The 18,298-nt window shown below is 38.5% G+C and overlaps 1 protein-coding gene across 1 annotated transcript in view; it reads right to left on the bottom strand.

The window, feature by feature from the left end:
- Positions 1 to 18,298, bottom strand: part of Nptn (neuroplastin) — a 67,075-nt gene that overhangs the window by 10,533 nt on the left and 38,244 nt on the right. The window contains exons 3-5 of the mRNA XM_046427913.2: positions 16,394 to 16,565; positions 12,116 to 12,210; positions 155 to 288 (exon numbers count right to left, since the gene is read on the bottom strand). Coding sequence (XP_046283869.2) covers positions 155 to 288; positions 12,116 to 12,210; positions 16,394 to 16,565 — 401 coding nt within the window. The remainder of the gene's footprint in view (positions 1 to 154; positions 289 to 12,115; positions 12,211 to 16,393; positions 16,566 to 18,298) is intronic.

Raw genomic sequence — 18,298 nt, 5'->3', positions numbered from 1 at the left:
GCATTCATCACCCTAGAAAGGATGATTCAAGCCTTGTACACATCCAAGAGTATAGGTGTTGAAGCAACTGGTCCAGATGTCTGCACGTCCCTAGTAGAAACTCCAGCAACCACAGAGACTCAGGCACCAAGAGCCAGGGCTGCTTCCTACTCACTGAGAGCACACCATTCTCCTTCTTTCGCCAGATCCACTCTGGGTGGGGATAGCCAACTGACTTGCAGTACATTATGGCATCCTGCCCCTCATTCTTGTTCTCACTCCGTTTATGGCCAGTGATGTCAGGAGCAGCTGTGAAAAAGTGTTAAGAAAAAAAAAAAAAAACAGTTACCACAGTAGCCTACTCTAAATAGGTTACAAAGGCCTAACCTACTGGCTCAGAGTCTTGCTTCTAATGTAATTGGCCTTTAGGCACCCTTCCTATTCAGCTTTGATAAAGAGCATTTCAGATAGGATAATGGAGCCAATTCCATTCCTCACCCCCACCCACCAAAGCATCAGAGCAGGTACCAGGATTATTAACATATGAAGTTCTACTCAAGTAGGTGATTCTCCAACTTACAGGAAAAAGATACAAGTCCAATGGCCCTAAATTTCCTCCTCTTTAAAGAAAATGCAAACAAAAGTCATTATCATCTCTGATACCGCCAGCCCAGGGTTTTCCTTCAAATACTTGCACTAATAACAACTATAGATCATGTCAAATATCACATACTCCCCTAAGGGAAACAAAGAGGCTTGAGGTCAAACATGTGCAATCAAGGTACACAAAAATAACAAGTGCTTGGATAAGGTACTCTGTAAGTATCAATGACCTAGGTTCTCCCAGGAAAGACTGAAAGAAATGGATGAACAGGAAATTCAACCAGTGTCTCAAATGCTTTTGTTAATAGCTTAAGAATCTGACTAGAGGGCTGGGGCTGTATCTCTGGGCAGAGCACTTGCCTAGCACATGTGAAGCACTGGGTTCGATCCTTAGCACAACATAAAAATAAATAAATAAAGGCATTCTGTCCATCTACAATTACAAAAAAAAAAAAAATTTTTTAAAGAACCTGACTTGCCTTGCTGGGCATGGTGGCACATGCCTGTAATCCCAGTGGCTCTGGAGGCTGAGGCAAGAGGATTGGGAGTTCAAAGCCAGCCTCCGTAATGGTGAGGTGCTAAGCAACTCAGTGAGACTCGGTCTCTAAATAAAATACAAAATAGGGCTGGGGATGTAGCTTCAGTGGTCAAGTGCCCTTGAGTTCAATCCCTGGTACTGGTACCCCCACCCCTTAAAAAAAAAAAAAAGGAATCTGACTTGATTACCTCATTTGCAACAATCTTGATGAACCCAATTCTGGAGTTCCTAGAGGCTGTTGGGCTTTTCTACTTTTAGAGATCACACAGGAACAAATAAACTGTACCTATAATCTAAAACTTAGGTCAGTTTCAATGATCCAAGTAGCCTGAGATGGGGCTAATTCTTTGAATTTAATCTTTTAACAATACTTTCCATTAATGCTGGACCAGTTACAGGAACCTGATAGCAGTGAAATTCAAAGTAGGCTAGACTTTACTGTTGGCCAAAGTAGGGAAGAAAATCAATAGGACTTTACTCAAATTCCAGTTTTGCTGGCTCTTGACAAATTCCATGCTTTGTTTCTATTCCCATTATCAAACAGAGATAATTCTTACCCCACACTACCTCCCTGTTCCTATTTTTTTTTGTATCAGGGGTTGAAGCCAGGGGAACTAAACCACTGAGCCACATCACCAGCGCCATTCCCCTTTTATTTTTTATTTTGAGATAGCAAGGCCCTAAGCAACTTTGCAAGACCCTAAGTTGCTGAGGCTGGCTTTGAACTGGCGATCCTCCCACCTCAGCCTTCCTAGCTGCTCCCTGTTCTTGAATAGATAAATAAGATGTCAAAAACATTCATTTTGAGGCTGTAAAGTCCTGTAGAATTGTACTGTATGATGGACTGACATCAGGTACTACCTCTGATGAGCTTGCTTTTCTTGGCTTAAGAGTCCAAAGTTCTACTACTCACAGACTGTGCTTCTTAGGCACAAACTAGTCTTGTACTTAACTTCTAGAGGCAACTAGACATGAATGAAATGGACAAAAACCCAAGCTGTCTCTACAACCAATCCTTGCTAAACTGAGGCTTGTTCAGGACCACTTAGTGTGTGAAATGTTTCCTAGACTGGGTGTTATAAAAGAAACCTCATTTTGTTTTTCTAGGAAAAATGCTTTACTACCAAAGGGAGTGATTAGGCTAGCTCTATCTTGTCCTAATCCAAACTTTCCCCACTGCCACTTTATCACTTCTCAGGCCTACTGGTTATCCTTCCTTAGAGATTTCTTCAGCCAAATACTATTACTCCAAGGAGTAAGCTCCAAAGCCATATCTTAACCAAAACACCATCAAGGGGAAGCTGAAGGACATACTAAGCAGAAGAGCTAACACACGTTGCCTCCAACTTTGTTTCACTCACTTGACAAGCATCTGTTGAACATACCCTACATGCCAGAGACGATAACAAAAGGATCAGAAAAGGTCTTTCTGATGTGAAAATAAGGAGTAGGGCACGCATATGTGTAGAGAGAACACTCCAGGGAAAGAGAAGCAAAGGGGTTGAGGCAGGTGTGTGTTTATTATATACAAGGAACAGTAAAGAGAAGTTTGGTTGGAACACAGTTCACAAGAACACAGAGATGAAATCAGAAAGACTGTGGACCCAGACTGGATAGGACTTGGTAGGCCACTACAATGACTTTGGGCATTTACACTGAGTCTGTTAGAAATCACTAGTGGCCTATTACATGCAAATATGAAATGATTTGTATGCTTTCACTGACTCCCTATGGCTATTATATGGACAACTGTATATACACAACAGTGGAAGCATGACCAAAGTAGGATGCTACTTGAGTAATTCAGACAAGGGTGTGGGTGGTATCCATGGTTCACATGAAGGGAGTAGCAGTGGAAGTGGGGAGAGGTAATGAGATTCTAGGTATATTTTGTAGGTTGAGTTAATATATTTATTAATGACTTAGATATGGGACAAGAGAGAAAAAGGAGCCATGGATGACCCCAAGATTTTGGCCTGAGTAATTAATTAATCATTAAGAATGGAATCGCCAATTACTAAGATGCTCAGGGCAGTTTTTGTTTGATTATTCTTGTTTTGTTAGGGAAGAAAGCAATAGTGGACAGGACATGTTAAGATTAAGAAGCATATTTAATGAAGTTGTCACGTAGGCAGCTGAATATTAATTCTGGAACCTCGGGGAAGTGCTCTAGAGTGAAGATATAAATTTCAGAAATCAGCTTATCTATGGTGTATTTTCCCATTTTCACTCTCCTTTGCCTCAAAGGGAACACTCTGAGCCATATATAAGGCCAATGCCATTAGCACTAGTTAAGTACTATAGTTAAGTACTATTAGCTTTTGCTTTGGGTTACACATTAGAACCACCTAGAAGGCTTAAAGTTAAGTTGGCAGAGTGCTCTACGGCCTCTAAAAGTCATTTTTCTGAAAGAGCCCAGACTTCAAAGGTCAGGAATGGGGAGAAGAGTAGGAATGATTTTCATTCTTGCTTTGGTATTCAGGAGGAGGAAAATGCCACCTTCCTTTTCATTCATCTAGCGCATTATTCTACAAAGGTTTCTACTTAGAGATGGAACATGGCCTTAAAAGCACCTTTTTTGGCCATGTTTACAGAGCATAAGCCTATAAGAAAATCTTTTCATTAGTTATATCAACTAATGTTTTTTTCCTCATCTTACCAAAGAGTACTGTGTGAAGTTGAGGAGAAAGTATTTCCTCTACCTAATGGACTACAAAAAATAATGCCTTGATTATCTTGGATGAAGGGAAGTATCACTACTATACTAGGTACAGAGAAAATTAACCTAAGCCACACCACTCTACCCCTAAAGGAAGTGATTATAACAACTGTGACTTTTGCCTATGGATCAATAGAAAAGGTGTGTCACTTCTATCTTTTATGGTAGCTGCTTGCTTAATCAAAATGCCTGTTCCTGTACCACCTGCTGGGCAGGACAGAGCACCCACAGATAGAAAGGTAACTGCGCAGAGTATATATCAGCAGTGGTCAGAAACAGGCCCGTTAGGGCTGAACCACCAATAATGGTTTTAAAATAGTACACAAATTCCCTGATACATTGCCTTTCAAGAGATGAAGCATAATTCCCCTTAAATATTAGGACTAGATTTAGTGACTCCTTTCTAATGAGTAAAATAAAGCAACTCTGAAAATGTTCACAAAAGGAACTGTGGCTTTCTAGTCTCAGTCATCACACACTTTGAGGGGATGTAAGCTGCCATGCTAGGGGGTTGCTCAAACAGCATATGGAGAAGCCCTCAGAGTCCTGCCAACAGACATGTGAGGGAGCCACCTTTGAGAGTAGATCGATGAGCCCTGGCCAAGACTTCAAATGAGTACACCCCAACAAACAGCTTGAATGAATTCTCAGGAAAGACTGAAACAGAAACCCTGCTAAGCTGCTCCATGATCCCTAATCCAAGGAAATTATGACATGAAAAGTGTTTTTCTAAGCCACTACGTTTTGGGATAATTTATTACACAGGAATAGATATACTAAATGATGAAGTAGATATTACCCCATTTTCATAAATTGGGAAACTCAGTTTAAAAAAGTTATTTAGTGTCTAAAATTATACTGCTAGTAAATGGTAAAACTGGAATTCAATTCAGGGTTGTTATCACTCAAGAAACCATGCAATTTTGTACTTTACTATAGTGAGGGGAAAATAAATCAGCATAGGGCTGACAAAAATTGAAATATTTAATATGCATTACTGATAACTGCACAGTAAATTGCCCAAATGTTATTTTTACTTATAGATGTACCAGAAGTCTCTAGACCTGATGTGGGACTGATTTACCTGTCAGAATTTAACTACCTCATATAGTATAATGTATGGACCAGAACAGAGCTTTGGATCTGGTCACTTTAAAAAAGCTCTATTACTCACCAATCAATTAATCTAAGGTTGATCATTTAAAGTCCTTTGAGTTTCAATATTTACTTTCATAAAAGGGAAATAATACCCACATATTTCATAGAGACCTTGTGGGGATTAAAGTATACCACTATACTAAGGTTAGAGCTCAGGATCAAAAAGTAGAACTCAGATTTGAGCTATTAGGGAAAGGAAAGGCGAAGGCTTAGACTCCAGCATTGTTAGATCTAGGCAATCAAAAAGATGCTGATTACTATGTGCTTTCCCCTCTTGATGACATAAACAGGATTTCTGTTGTGACTCTAACAGTTTAATCAGGTGAGTTACTGACAAATTATATTGATTAATGGCCTTTTTTAGTGCCTCACCTTAAATGGGCTTGCCATTTAACAAGGCACCCCTTGACCAGGTCTGCTGGTTTGAGAAGTCTCACTATGCCTGTGTATCATGAAAGAGAGCAAACAATCCTTCCTTCCCTTTACCCTCTCAAGGGGGCATAGACTGAGTGGCAAGAGTAAGGGGAAGGAACAACAAAGAGACACACTTGGAATATTATTCTCTCTGGCCTTGTCTGTCACACTGTCTAATCATGTAAGTTAATGGATATCCTTCCAGTACCCTAATGAATGGCAATGCAGGGGTCCCAAAAAGTCTCAGTAATCCATCAGCACTTGATTCATTTTCATTTTCTGGGGAATCTGGGCTTTTGGCCTGTTCTTCAGTACCCTCTGTTTGCCTGACTTCCCTGTACTTAGAAGCAAAGTAACCAGCTTCTCTCCCGGGCTGTATGTCAACTCAGGCAAGGAGGCATGTTCAGATGAAGCTGATATTAAATAAAGTTAACAGAAGAGACAGAAGAGAGCTGAAAAAGGGACCAAGGAATAAGGCCTCATACATAGACTGTATCTGGTGCTTACTTTTCAAAGCAAACTTATAACCTAGCAACTCTTTTGCACAAATAATCTACTCTTGAAAGTGTTATCAACAAGTGTGTTGTTTCTAAGTAAACACACTCATTCTCTACAGTCTTTTTGCTTTTTTTATGCAATCTATCCAATACCAGAGACACCTCATTTTTGCTGCAGGCAAAATACAGGCTGTACGGAAAGCAGAGGGAGAGCAAAGATTTACTGCTAGCCAAGGGACTATGAGGAGGAATATAGGAAGAAATCTGAGAATGGTTCAGAGGGAAACAAGAAGGATGTATGCTTTTGGCTCAAGAAACACTCTCCACAATGTGTAGACTCATCATCGATTGTGAAGACTCAATAATCCTAGGACCTGTACTGCCTTCTGCAGGTAAAACCACTAAGACGACACACAAGTTTCCTCAAAGACAGTGGTTCTCAACCTTGGCTGAACACTATAATTATCTGGGATGGTTTTTAAAAGTATGATGCCCAGGCCACGTTTCAGACAAATTAAAGTTTGAGAATCAACTGCTCAAACACTTAAGAAGTCCTGCTTGAGAAGTCCTTGAAAGCATGATAATAATACCTTGAAGCTCTAGGACATTTTGAACGTCAGCCTTAGTCCAAATAACTATCTCTACTCTCCCTCCCCCCACCTTTTCAGGGTGCTACCCTTGACTTTTCCTGGCACCAGTGATGGAAGTCAGAGACTACAAAGAGGGAGTGTTCTCATGAGACAGGGAGATGAATGGGTGGAGGTGCAGGGTGAAATGAGGTAGAACTCTCAGGTTGGAAAGTTACAGTCATCACCACTAGGAAAATGAGTTTAGAATTCCTTGCCTTTAGTATACAGACTTATCAGAGCTGTACAGAACAAAAGAACCTTAAATATCATCTAGGGCAAGGATTGTGGCTCAGCAGTAGAGTGCTCGCTTAGCATGGGCAGGACCCGGGTTCGATCCTCAGCACCACATAAAAAAATAAAATAAAATAAAGGCATTGTGTTGTGTCCATCTACACCTAAAAAAAAATAAAAATAAAAAAAGATCATCTATCTCTCATCCTATTTCATCTAATACTTGGGAAGCTGAGGTCCAGAGAAGGAAAAGTGACTGGTCAGGGTCACATCATGTTTAATGACAGAGCCAAGATTAGAACCCATTTCTTCTCTCAGTCCAAGGCGTTTTAATTATTACATGCTGAACGCAGCAGTATGGTTTTATGCTTAGGAGCAGTCTCTGGAGTTAGAGTGCCTGGGTAAGAACCTGGCTCCACTGGCTAAGTCTGTCACACTGGATCAGTTCTTTAATTCCCCTGAGCTTTGATTTTTCTCATCTGGAAAGTGGAGATTACAACCGCATGTACCCCATGCATCTGTGAAGACTGAAAGAGAGGAAAGGAACAAATAGTGTTGGCACATAGTAAGTGGGCAATAATGTTAGTTGTTCTTATTAAGAAAAGTCAGAATAGCACCCTGAAAAGGAGGGGGAAAAAAGAGTAGAGATAGTTATTTGGGCTAAGGCTGTAGTTCAAAATGCCCTAGAGCTTCAAAGTATTATTATCATGCTTTCAAAGACTTCTCAAGTAATCACAATTCTGGATCAGCTTTAGCATATGCTCTGACCTAAATGATGTCACAATCTCTAAGCATCTTCACCGATCAAACTAGCTATATTTCCTTCACATCAAATGAAGAAATAACTCTGAAAATGCTGCACATAATGACAGGACTGTACAAATATGAAATGTGTATTATTCCTCTCAATAATGATATTCACTTTCACCACACAATCCACGTCAGCCAGTTTGGACTGTGATCTGTCACCTATAAGGCATGTTAACAAGCAGGAAACAGGGAAGTAATGAAAAGGCCTCTTCTAGAAATCCTAAAATTCATTCCTAAAAAAAAATCTTAAAATGCAAAAAAAGAGCTAACAGGTAGGAAGGAAAAAAAAAGATCAATTTGGCTTTTGTAGCCACCAAAAGACTGAAACTCATTAAGAATATCCAGGGAACAGGGAGAGATGGTTCTAGTATGTCACTAGGTTCAAACTTTTCTGGGAAGGAATGTACCTCACATGAGAGTCAGTAGTACATTTTCTGTCAAGGATTTGGTGACTACTAAGACCATTTAATACAAATAGCATTAAAATTCAAAAGGTTGAGCGATAAAGACAGGGCTTGGGAATCCTGGCAGAAATTTTCTTTTTACTTTGTAAATTACATAGAAATTTTAAATTTGCTTTTTTATGAGCATATTTTTTTCAATTTTAGAAAGGGAAGGGCTCAAAGACAGAGGGAATAAGAGGCAAAGAGTTGAACAATTATAGGGCTAAAAATTTTCAAAATCTTTGTAGAGCTTTCATAAATCCTCTATAAGATGTGGAAGCCACAGCCTCTGAAGTGTCAAAAAGCCAGGAGCAATGCCTTCCTTGGAATGAGCTAAGCAGATCCCTGAGAGGCTGGGTTTAGAGGCAAAGGTCACATGGCTATTTCCCCTCTCCTACACAGCCCTGCTCTGTCTTCAACCTCTGCATCTGCTCAGGTCACCTGCCAATTACCTAAGAAACATAACCCTTAACTGTATAGTATCTTTCTTCTTAAACTGTGCCTCATCCTTGTCTTTTATAAAAGATGGGAGAAAAAACCTACTTCAGATGCAAGGCCTTCATCATTGGGAGATGATATCACCATCAAAATTCTTTCTTGACAGCAATCTATAGGCTAGGGAGAAAATGCATGGTCATCTTTGGTCTACTCCCAGATACATGTCCCTCCTGATTCCTGTAGCCTTCTTTTCTTTTGTATACTACAGGTAACTCAAGATTTGGTAATTTGACAAATAATACCCAGTTCATAGTTAGGTTAATTCCTTCACTCCCCAAACACCCCCCAAGAGATGTTCTGAAAGACAGGAAAAGCAATAAGGGAAAAAAGGGCTGAATGTACAATAAATACATTGGTTTGACTGCCTTAGAAATATAAGAAATATACACATATGGTCTGAATTAAATTACCCTGAAGTGCTGATGCAGTTAAAGCCATAAATGGGAAAGATTCTCAGAGCCTTCTTTCAGCAAAGAGGTCACTTATGTTCCCAGAATTTCTCTGTTCTTAAGTACAATCACCTCTTACCTGTCAGTTACTCAGCAAAATTTTCAAATCACTGTAACTATAAAAAGTTAACTGTCTCTAACCCCACCCTGGAGGTACTGAGGGAATAAAATTAGAGTTTATATGACAATGGTTTGGGAATTAACACACACTCCACTCTAAATGTATGGAGTGTGCCTCTACCACTTTTTTCTGCCCAACCATGATTGGAAACTAGCTTAGAATATGATCTTGAGCCTATATAAACTTAAAGTTAATACAGAAAAAGCCAAATATTCAGTCTTTACTCGACTCAACTATCCATAACCTGAAACACTAAGACATTAATTATTTAGCTACTCTGCCCAAATGTTGGGGGAGAAAAGATTAGAATTCCTTAGGAATTTTCTTCAGAGATTTAACAAAGAAATTATCTACCCAAGAACAAGCTTTAGAATCTCATAAAACAATTTTTCTCAAGGCCTGCTTCCTTAAAATCAGGATACCACCACCTACTCCATCTTCCTTATTGTAGGGTGATACAGCAAAAATGCAATGTGCAATCAGCACCTTGAATATGATACCATGTAACAGATACCATGCATATCTTAACTTCTATCTGAAAACACTCCTTCCAGCAGCCTCCTCTTCTCTGTCCCTCTCCACTACTGCTTCATATCTGCTAAAAAAAAGTGAAGAAAAATGTCTCTGGGGCTGCTGAACGCCACTTTCTAAGGCAGTCAAACCAATGGAAAAACTTATCTCTGTTTCTACTCCTAAAGTGTTATCTAGAAATCATTAACTCCAAATCCATAGGATTACAGTTAGCCAAGACTTGCATTATGTGTAATTATCCCTCAAGTTGAGGACCACTAGCTAGACACACCACTTTCCCCTTCCCTCATCTAGCCTGCTCTCTATACTTGGGAATTTATGCTCAAAGCTCAGCCAGGAATAATGCAGCATTTCATACAAAGCAAAAGTCTTCCCATATAGCACAGCTCGTCTAAGCTGGGGAAGGTCCTTGCTGGCTTAGAGAAAACAGTTTCTCATAACCTTCTTCCTCATGTTGAACAAATGTGGCATTCTTCAAAAACAGAGAGGAATCGAGATCCCTCTATGACAAGGGAGAAATCAAATGCCAGGTTCTGGCCTGTTTGGGACCTATAACCACTGTAACTCCAATCCTTGAGGCATTCAAAATTAAAATCTGGCAGCCAGAGGAAGCAGTGACCTATCCCTTCTTCAACCCAGAATGTTAGAATCACATCACCAAGCTATTACTTTCATTTTATACCATGTAAGGGAAACTCTGAATGTGACTAAGCCTTTTATTTATGTATTTAATTTATTTTTTAGTTTTTCTATCTGTTCTTTTTAGTTATACATGACATAGAATGTATATTGACATATTATACATACATGGAGTAAAACTTCCCATTCTTCTGGTTGTACATGATAAATTACATTGGTTGTGTATTCTTGTATGGACATAGGAAAATAATATCTTATTCATTCTACTATCTTTCTTACTTCCATTCCCCCTGCCCTTCATTCCCTTTGTCTAATCCAAAGCACTTCTATTTTTCCCTTACCCACTACACTGTTATTATGAGTTAGCATCTGCATATCAGAATATTCAGTCTTTGTTTGGGGGATTTAACTAAGCCTTTCTTTTCTATTTTTTTTTTTTTTTTTTTTTTTTTGGTACAGGACATAACACCTGTGTTTTATTTATTTTTATGTGGTGCTGAGGATTGAACCCAATGCCTTACACACGCGAGGCAAGCCTTTCTTAAATCTGCATTTTTAATCTTCTAAATATTTTAAGGAAGACCTGAATACTTGTTACATAGGCCCTTACTTTTTCCTAAATCTATCCTTCTAGCTTCTAGAAATGAGCATATGGATTTAAAGGACAAGTTTAGGTCCTTCATAAGCAAAATGAAAAACACTAAAAATAAAAGAATTCCTCTTTTCAGTGTGACCTCAAATAGTAGACCTGCCTCCCACTGGTCATTTTATAATAATGAAAAAAACACTGGATGGGGAATTGAGACCTGGGCCCTAGGCCAGCTCTGCCAAAAAACTCACCAGAGAACACAGAGCTAGTGGTTTCACTTTTCCTGTGAGTAACAGAAAAACAGATTAATGATGTTACTAGGTGGTTCTAACTTTTATAGTTCTATTTACCCTTCTTAAAACTCTAAGACTCATCTTTATGATGCCATATACCCACAGGCACATTTCTAATGAATTACCTACAAACAGCTTATATTCAACCTTGCACACTATACTTTCCCAAATCCTGTTAGCCCACTGGAACCCTATGTAATAATACCTGTAAGGTGCTATTCTAAGAGCTCTACCTAAGATTGGGCCATATGAGTTGCCAACATTTAAACATTTCTGTTGTATAAAAACAGCAATTTTGTAAAAATATACTTTTTTAAGTTGTCAATGGGTATTTACTTTACTTATATATAGTGCTGAGGATTGAACCCAGTGCCTCTCACAAGCTAGGCAAGCACTGTTACACTGAGCCACAACCCAGCCCCTAAACAGCAATTTCTTCAACTCAAACCTATCTATTAATTTTTTGGGGAAAGGTGGGGTATTAGGGATTGAACTCAGGGGCACTCAACCACTGAGCCACATCCTCAACTCTTTTTTGTATTTTTATTTAGAGACAGGGTCTCTAAAAAGTGCTTCACTTTTGCTGAGGCTGGCTTTGAACTCACAATCCTCCTGCCTCAGCCTCCCAAGCTACTGGGATTACAGGTATGTGCCACAGTGCCCAGCTTATTAAATTACTTTTAATCCTCCTACCAAACTCATGAGATAAATACTGCTGATATCTTCATTTTACAAACAAGGAAACAGAAGCATAGAAAACCCAGTAACTTGCCAAAGTCACACAGGTAGTAGATGTTTGGGTTTGCATTTAAACCCAGGCAGCTAGGCTCCTGAGTCTGGGGTCCTAACCATAATAATACATTGCTTCTTGAAATGTAAAAAGGTAAAAAAAAAAGAACCGAACACCAGGAGTCCAGACCAAAGTAAAGTCTCAGGAGTAACATACTGACACCTCAGCCTCTGCTGGGTCATACCTTTCACTTCAATGGTGGCATTTGCTTTAGGAGCGCTGACAAAATGGTATACGCAGTGGTATTCGCCTGAATCCTCAGCTCTTGGCTTATTGATCCTGTAGAGATGGGAAGAAAAATGAAGTGAGGTTAACTGGGAATGGTTAAAACATAAACAAAAAGAGACTTAAAAGGAGCAAGCAGAGACCATGCTCTCCAAATCCTGTTCCTTGATGCAACTCACTTCTTCCTAACTGAAAGCAAAAACCTCCCTTTGTATATCCCAAAACATTAATGCCTTATTCCTTACTGGGTGCCAGGAATAAAGAGATGGAATGGACCATGGTCCTTAACCTTAAGATACTCTAGTCCAATGGGGGAAACAAACTACAAAGTTAAGTAATTAAAATATAATGCCACACAAAGTACTATAATTTATACTTAGTATAGTTTATACACAACCATCACTAAAAACTTCTTGGTTCCAATCAGAAAACTAAGAGCAGAAGAAACAAACAAAACAAGCCTTTTTGAGCTTTTCTAAAGATCTTATTTAGAAGCATGCCTTTCAGGTAAGTCTACTACTCACTAACAGGACCCAGGTATAATTTGTTTTTCTGCTTTCAAGCAAAGAACCAAATCTGCCAACAAAGAATTATCCACAGAAATGTAGTTTTAAAGAAGGCCCTGCATGATCTGGTTCCTGCCTACCACCCTAGCCTCCCTCATCTCATGCCAATTTCCAGCTGTACTAGGTTTTTGTGGGTTTTTTTTCCCAAAGTGCCAAGCTTATTCCTAGCTCAAAACCTTCACACAAGATGTTATTTTACATGAAATATTTTTCCCATTACTCTTAGCCTACCCAACTCCTTTTCCATTAGGTCTGGGTTTACATATCACTTCCTCCCAGTCCTAATGTAAATTTCATCCTCCTCCTTGACATTCTCTCTCATACTATCCTATGATTCTTCACAGCACTTATTACCATGTGTAATTAATTATGTATTTATGTGATAGTCTGATTAATGTCTGATTTCCCAACAGATCAAGTTCTATGTAGGTAGACACTGTTTAATTAGAACACAGTTCTATACCCAGCACCTTACTTGGTGCTAGAGTACAGTAGAGGAATGAATGAATGACTAAATGACAGGAATAACTGTTAAGAAGCATGTGTGGCCAAAATAGCATGTCCTTCCTCTCAATCTTACAGGTAAGCCCAAATAAGTTTTCTTGCCCCTGAGAGCCAACTCCATTCCACCTCAGTAGACTCTGGTCTACATATACATATACCAAACACATGTAGAAAGGGTGGTTAGCAATAACAGAAAACAGAATCAATAATCTCCAGATCATAGGATACTTACATAAGACTGAACTCCTGTTCTTTTGCTCAGTCATTAAAATATGATACTTGTGATGATCAAATCTCCACTGCACTAATTAATGTCTAATAGAAACTCCCAATCTTGTCTACTGACTGGCCCAAAACCATCTACCCATCTCAACGTTCATTCAAAAAAAAGAAACACAGGTTAAGTGGGGTTGTGGCTCAGTGGTAGAGTGCTTGCCTAGCACATGCGAGGACCTGGGTTCGATCCTCAGTACCACATAAAAATAAATAAATAAAATGAAGGTATTGTGTCCAACTACAACTAAAAAAAAATGAATGTTTAAAAAAAAATGAGAGAGTATAGATTGAGGAGATGCACAGCTCATCCCCAGGACTGTCTATAAATATCCACAGCAGGAGACCATTCTAAGAGGAGTAGTCAAAATGTCTTCCAAATTGACACAAATGCATTGTTTTAAATCTATATGTTCCCAGTAAGAAGAGACACACAAATAAGCTCCTCTTAATAAGTATTCCAGAATTTGAAGGAGAAAGAGTAGCTGTATCTTCAGGGCTCAGACAAACTCTAAGTTCCTTTAGAAATACTTGGGAATAAGACTCCCAAGCTTGAGGCCATGTCTAGGGCACAAAATCTCCCTACACCATTCCCCTGGACTCACTACTGGGAAGAAATTGAAACCAACAGAGGGTTGGAGATGTAGCTCAGTGATAGATCACTTGCCTAATACTCACAGAGTCTTGGGTTCAATCTCTACCACCAAAAAAATAAAAAATTAAAGAAAGAGAAGAAGAAAAATTGAAGATGACAGAGAGTCAAAGAGAAAATGTTTCCTATAAGGTAGGCAGAAGCAGGCTTCTCAAATTGGCTCCATGGCTAACTTATTGAATAGCCAAGTTGTTATTCCAAAAAAATGCAGAATCCCTAGAAAACTCTGGTGATGCAAAACATCCCTGAAGAGCTTCAGATAAGTCAAGAGAAAAATAGGGGAAGAGGCACTTTATAATCAGGTCAAAATCTCCATAACATTAACAGCTCAAAGCTTCGTGGACAACTGCACAAAATCCAAGAGAACTATGACTGGATGTCTGCCACCTTGAAAGAGATATTATAAAAAACAGATCTGTAAAACTAATGGACAGACCACGAATAAATGCCTTCCATTCCACTCAACATCTTAAACTGATTTAACCCTTTCCAAGCTATCAAGGATATAGCCAAGGCTCTATTTCCAGTATGTTATCAGAAGAAACTACAGTGGAAAAAGGTTAACCAACATACCACTAAATAGTATGGAATAACAGGGAGAAATTTTTCAAAAAATAATTCTAGAAAGTCTGAAGACTTGGAACATTGCCTTGGTTCTAAAACTTATTAAATATATTATTTGGCCTAAAAGCAGGCAAGAATTATTCTTTGAGTCTTAGTTTCCTCACCTGAATAAAAGGAAGAGGATCTACAAATTCATGTGGATTAAATAAGGGGCTGACAAGATCTCAATGCTGCAAAATACTGGAGAATGTCCTTGCTACTACTGCGCACCCAGGCTTTCCCAGCCTCACTCCTTATACTTTTATCAACCTGCCAAGCAGGATTAGCTGATCCTTTTCCAGATCAATTTCCAAACAGAAACATACTTAAGAAAGCTAAGGTGCTATGCATTCTAAATATTCCAAAAAGCACACCAAATCTTTGGTTGCCAGATAACTCAGACCACCAAGTATGGTCATTTTTTCAGAGGATATTCCCAGGCCACCATCCTTACTATAGTTTACCAAAAGGCCCTGTATCTGCTGTTTCTGACCAGATGATGGTGATATTAAACATTCTTAAAAAGTGATTCATGGGGCTGGGGTTGTGGCTCAGTGGTAGAGCACTTGCCTGGTTTCCATCCTCAGCACTGCATATAAATACATAAATAAAATAAAAGATCCATTTACAACTAAAAAAAAATTTTTTTTTTAAAAAAAGGTAATCCATTAGGGTACCTACCCAGTAGAATAATCACTTGGAGAGACTCTTACTTTAATAAGAGGCTCAAAGCTGATTTTGATCTGATCCCTCAAATCACTGGATTATGTCGAGAGACCTGAATTTTAACAGTGACTCTACTGCTGACTATGCCTTACCCTCAATTTCTCTTTTATCAGAGTAAGGGGAAATCTATGGCTCTCAAACCTGGCTACTTAGTAGAATCATTTGGAAATCTTTACTAAAGATTCTTGAACCTCACATCAGATATACTGGACTGGACTATCCAGGAGAGGAACAAATATATCTCATATCATAGTTCATAGTTTAGTAAATAATTAAATTCACTGAAATAAAAGTTCACTTCCCAGTACCTTCCCTCCCTTTTCTTTTCTTCTTTGCTCCCACAATTCTACTACCCTACTCTACTGATCTCCCTTCTATTATTATTATTATTATTATTAGTGCTTTGATTTTTATTTTAATTAGTGCATTATAATTATATATTAGTGGAATTTGATATGGTACATCTGTACATGGACATAGCATTTATTTGGTAAATTATGTGCATGTATGAATATAGCATAATGAATCCCATTATTATGTGCAATTATAATGCACCAATTTAAAAAGAGAAATAAAGAAGTGAAAGGAAAAAGTTTACATTGCATTTGTTAAATAATGGCCTCAGACTAATCTTTTTAACATCTATATGTAAACTCCTAATAAGGCTTGAACAGCATTAGTAAGAAAGGCCCATAGAGAAACAAGTCAAAACGTGTCAATAAATAGGTAACAGTTTAAGAAACATTTCAATTCACTGTGAGAAAACAGTTCCCAATGCACCTTTTAAACATCATTCTCAGATTCGTCATTTCAACATGTGTATGTAAAGTCTTAATGATTATGACTTACAAAAAGTCAAGTAAGCTCAGCCACACTCCCACCCATATTCCTAAGAGGTGCTAGCCCCTCTCACCTGTATTCCATGTTGCTGGCATTCTTACGAGTGGCAGTCAATTCTACCCCATTCCTTGTCCAGTAGCTGTATGTAAGTGTATGAGAGCTGGAGGTGAGGTTACACTGCAAGGTGACAGGGAGGGCAGGGCTGTCTCGAATAATGACTTCTTCACTGGTGACAATTCTTGGCTCTGCAATTAGAGTGTACAATGATAGGGGGCCAGAGCTTTCCATTGTCTGTAACCCTGGCCTTAGAGTTGGGTGGGATAGGAAGGGGAAATTAGAAGAAAAGGGAGGGCAGACAGGACCACATGAGGACTTTCACTTTATCACTTTGGAGGAAGTCAAAAAAGGAAAAACAATGATTATAAGCAAATGACCACTAGTGCAGACAAAGCCTGAAGACCAGTTGGCCTAGACGTGAAAGAATGGGAGTATTACAGGTATATGTACTGGCAACAATTTTTGAATACCACCTTTTTCTGATATAAGAATCAGCGACCAATTCAGCTTCAACTAGAAAACCAGGCTTTACTTTGCAGTTCTAAAAACAAAGGCAATATCATTTCTGTAACTAATAAACTCTCTATGAGAGTCATTGGAGTCTACACCTATTAGAATAGTAATAAGTGTAATTAAATAATACATGTATGGCTTTCCCCACATTTAAATCTGTTAAACCTGTGGCAAACCATTCATGGCCATTATTTATGCAAAAAAAAGTGTATATCCTAAAAAGCAAACTTCCCACTGGAAGTCTCTTGAATTTTCTGAATTTTAAGGAGGGAAAATTCTTAAAGAACTATCAGTTCTTCTTCTCTTCAGCCCATATTTATTCCCAAAACATTTTTTTCCACAATTGCACTTTAAAACATTCAATTTCAAAATAATACACTATAGTGCAATGTCTTGGAATTATGAGCTACAAGAATTTTAGAGCTGCAAGGCCCTAAGAGTTTACTAAATACCTCTTTTCAAGAGCTAGAAAGGTGAAATGACAAGGCTGTAATTATTATTAGTGGCAAAAATGGACCTAGAAAACACATCTGATTGAATTCTCTATCCCTTACCCCCACCCCCCCAAAACACATACCTCACCCAAACTTCCAACCTAAGACAAGATATGTAACTTTACTTTCTAGTTCTATCCTGGGCTTAGATAAACTGGGATCACCAGTTTACCAACAAAAATAACCTATATATTAGTCAAATATAACACGGCAGAAAAACTTTAAGTCACACTATCATTCCTGGAAGGTTTATCTTTAAAGCATTTTGAAATCTTCGTTGCTATATTAAAGTCTGGAGGTTTCTAGGTTATCCTATCTTTTGTTGCTATTATTATTAGTCTTTAACCTTTTCCTAGGCTATTATTTTTCTATTTTTGGTCAAACATTTTCAGGTGAGGTCTACACTAACCATCTTTTCTCATCCACATTAAGGGGTATTTATTTGTGCGCCCCCCAGTTCTTTCTCAGAAACCCATGATTGACTTCCCATTACCCTGTATCTGACTACTTCCTGCCTATAGCAGCTTCCTGTCCCAAGCATTTTCCCTTTGCCATTTTATGTAGTATAGTTCTGATTATAAAGAACAGAATTATCTTCCTCTACTGGAACCATTCTGTTATTGTTCAGGGAGGGGAAGAGGATGGAACAGTCATGGGATACTTGGAAAACATAATGCCTTGAGATCTCCTAACCAATTTAACATTTCTGACAACAAAGTTCACATTGTCAAACAAACTTGTGATAAAACAAAACCTTTAAGTTTTTCAATTAACAAAGTGGTTCTAATTAATTTCCAATTCTAGCAAAAGGATAGTGGTTATCTTCCATTCAGCACTGGTTCTTATCAGTAACACCAAACAGGGTCTCTATGTACAGATAATGGAGGCATAGCAGCCACTAAGACAAAAGCAGA

Source organism: Marmota monax, unplaced genomic scaffold, assembly GCF_021218885.2.
Source record: "Marmota monax isolate L192 unplaced genomic scaffold, Marmota_monax_Labrador192_F-V1.1 WCK01_AAM20220418_F8-fsc00111, whole genome shotgun sequence".
In the NCBI taxonomy this organism is placed as follows: Eukaryota; Metazoa; Chordata; class Mammalia; order Rodentia; family Sciuridae; genus Marmota; species Marmota monax.
Note: the sequence above shows the minus strand (reverse complement) of the source record. Positions and strands in the feature narration are given on the sequence as shown.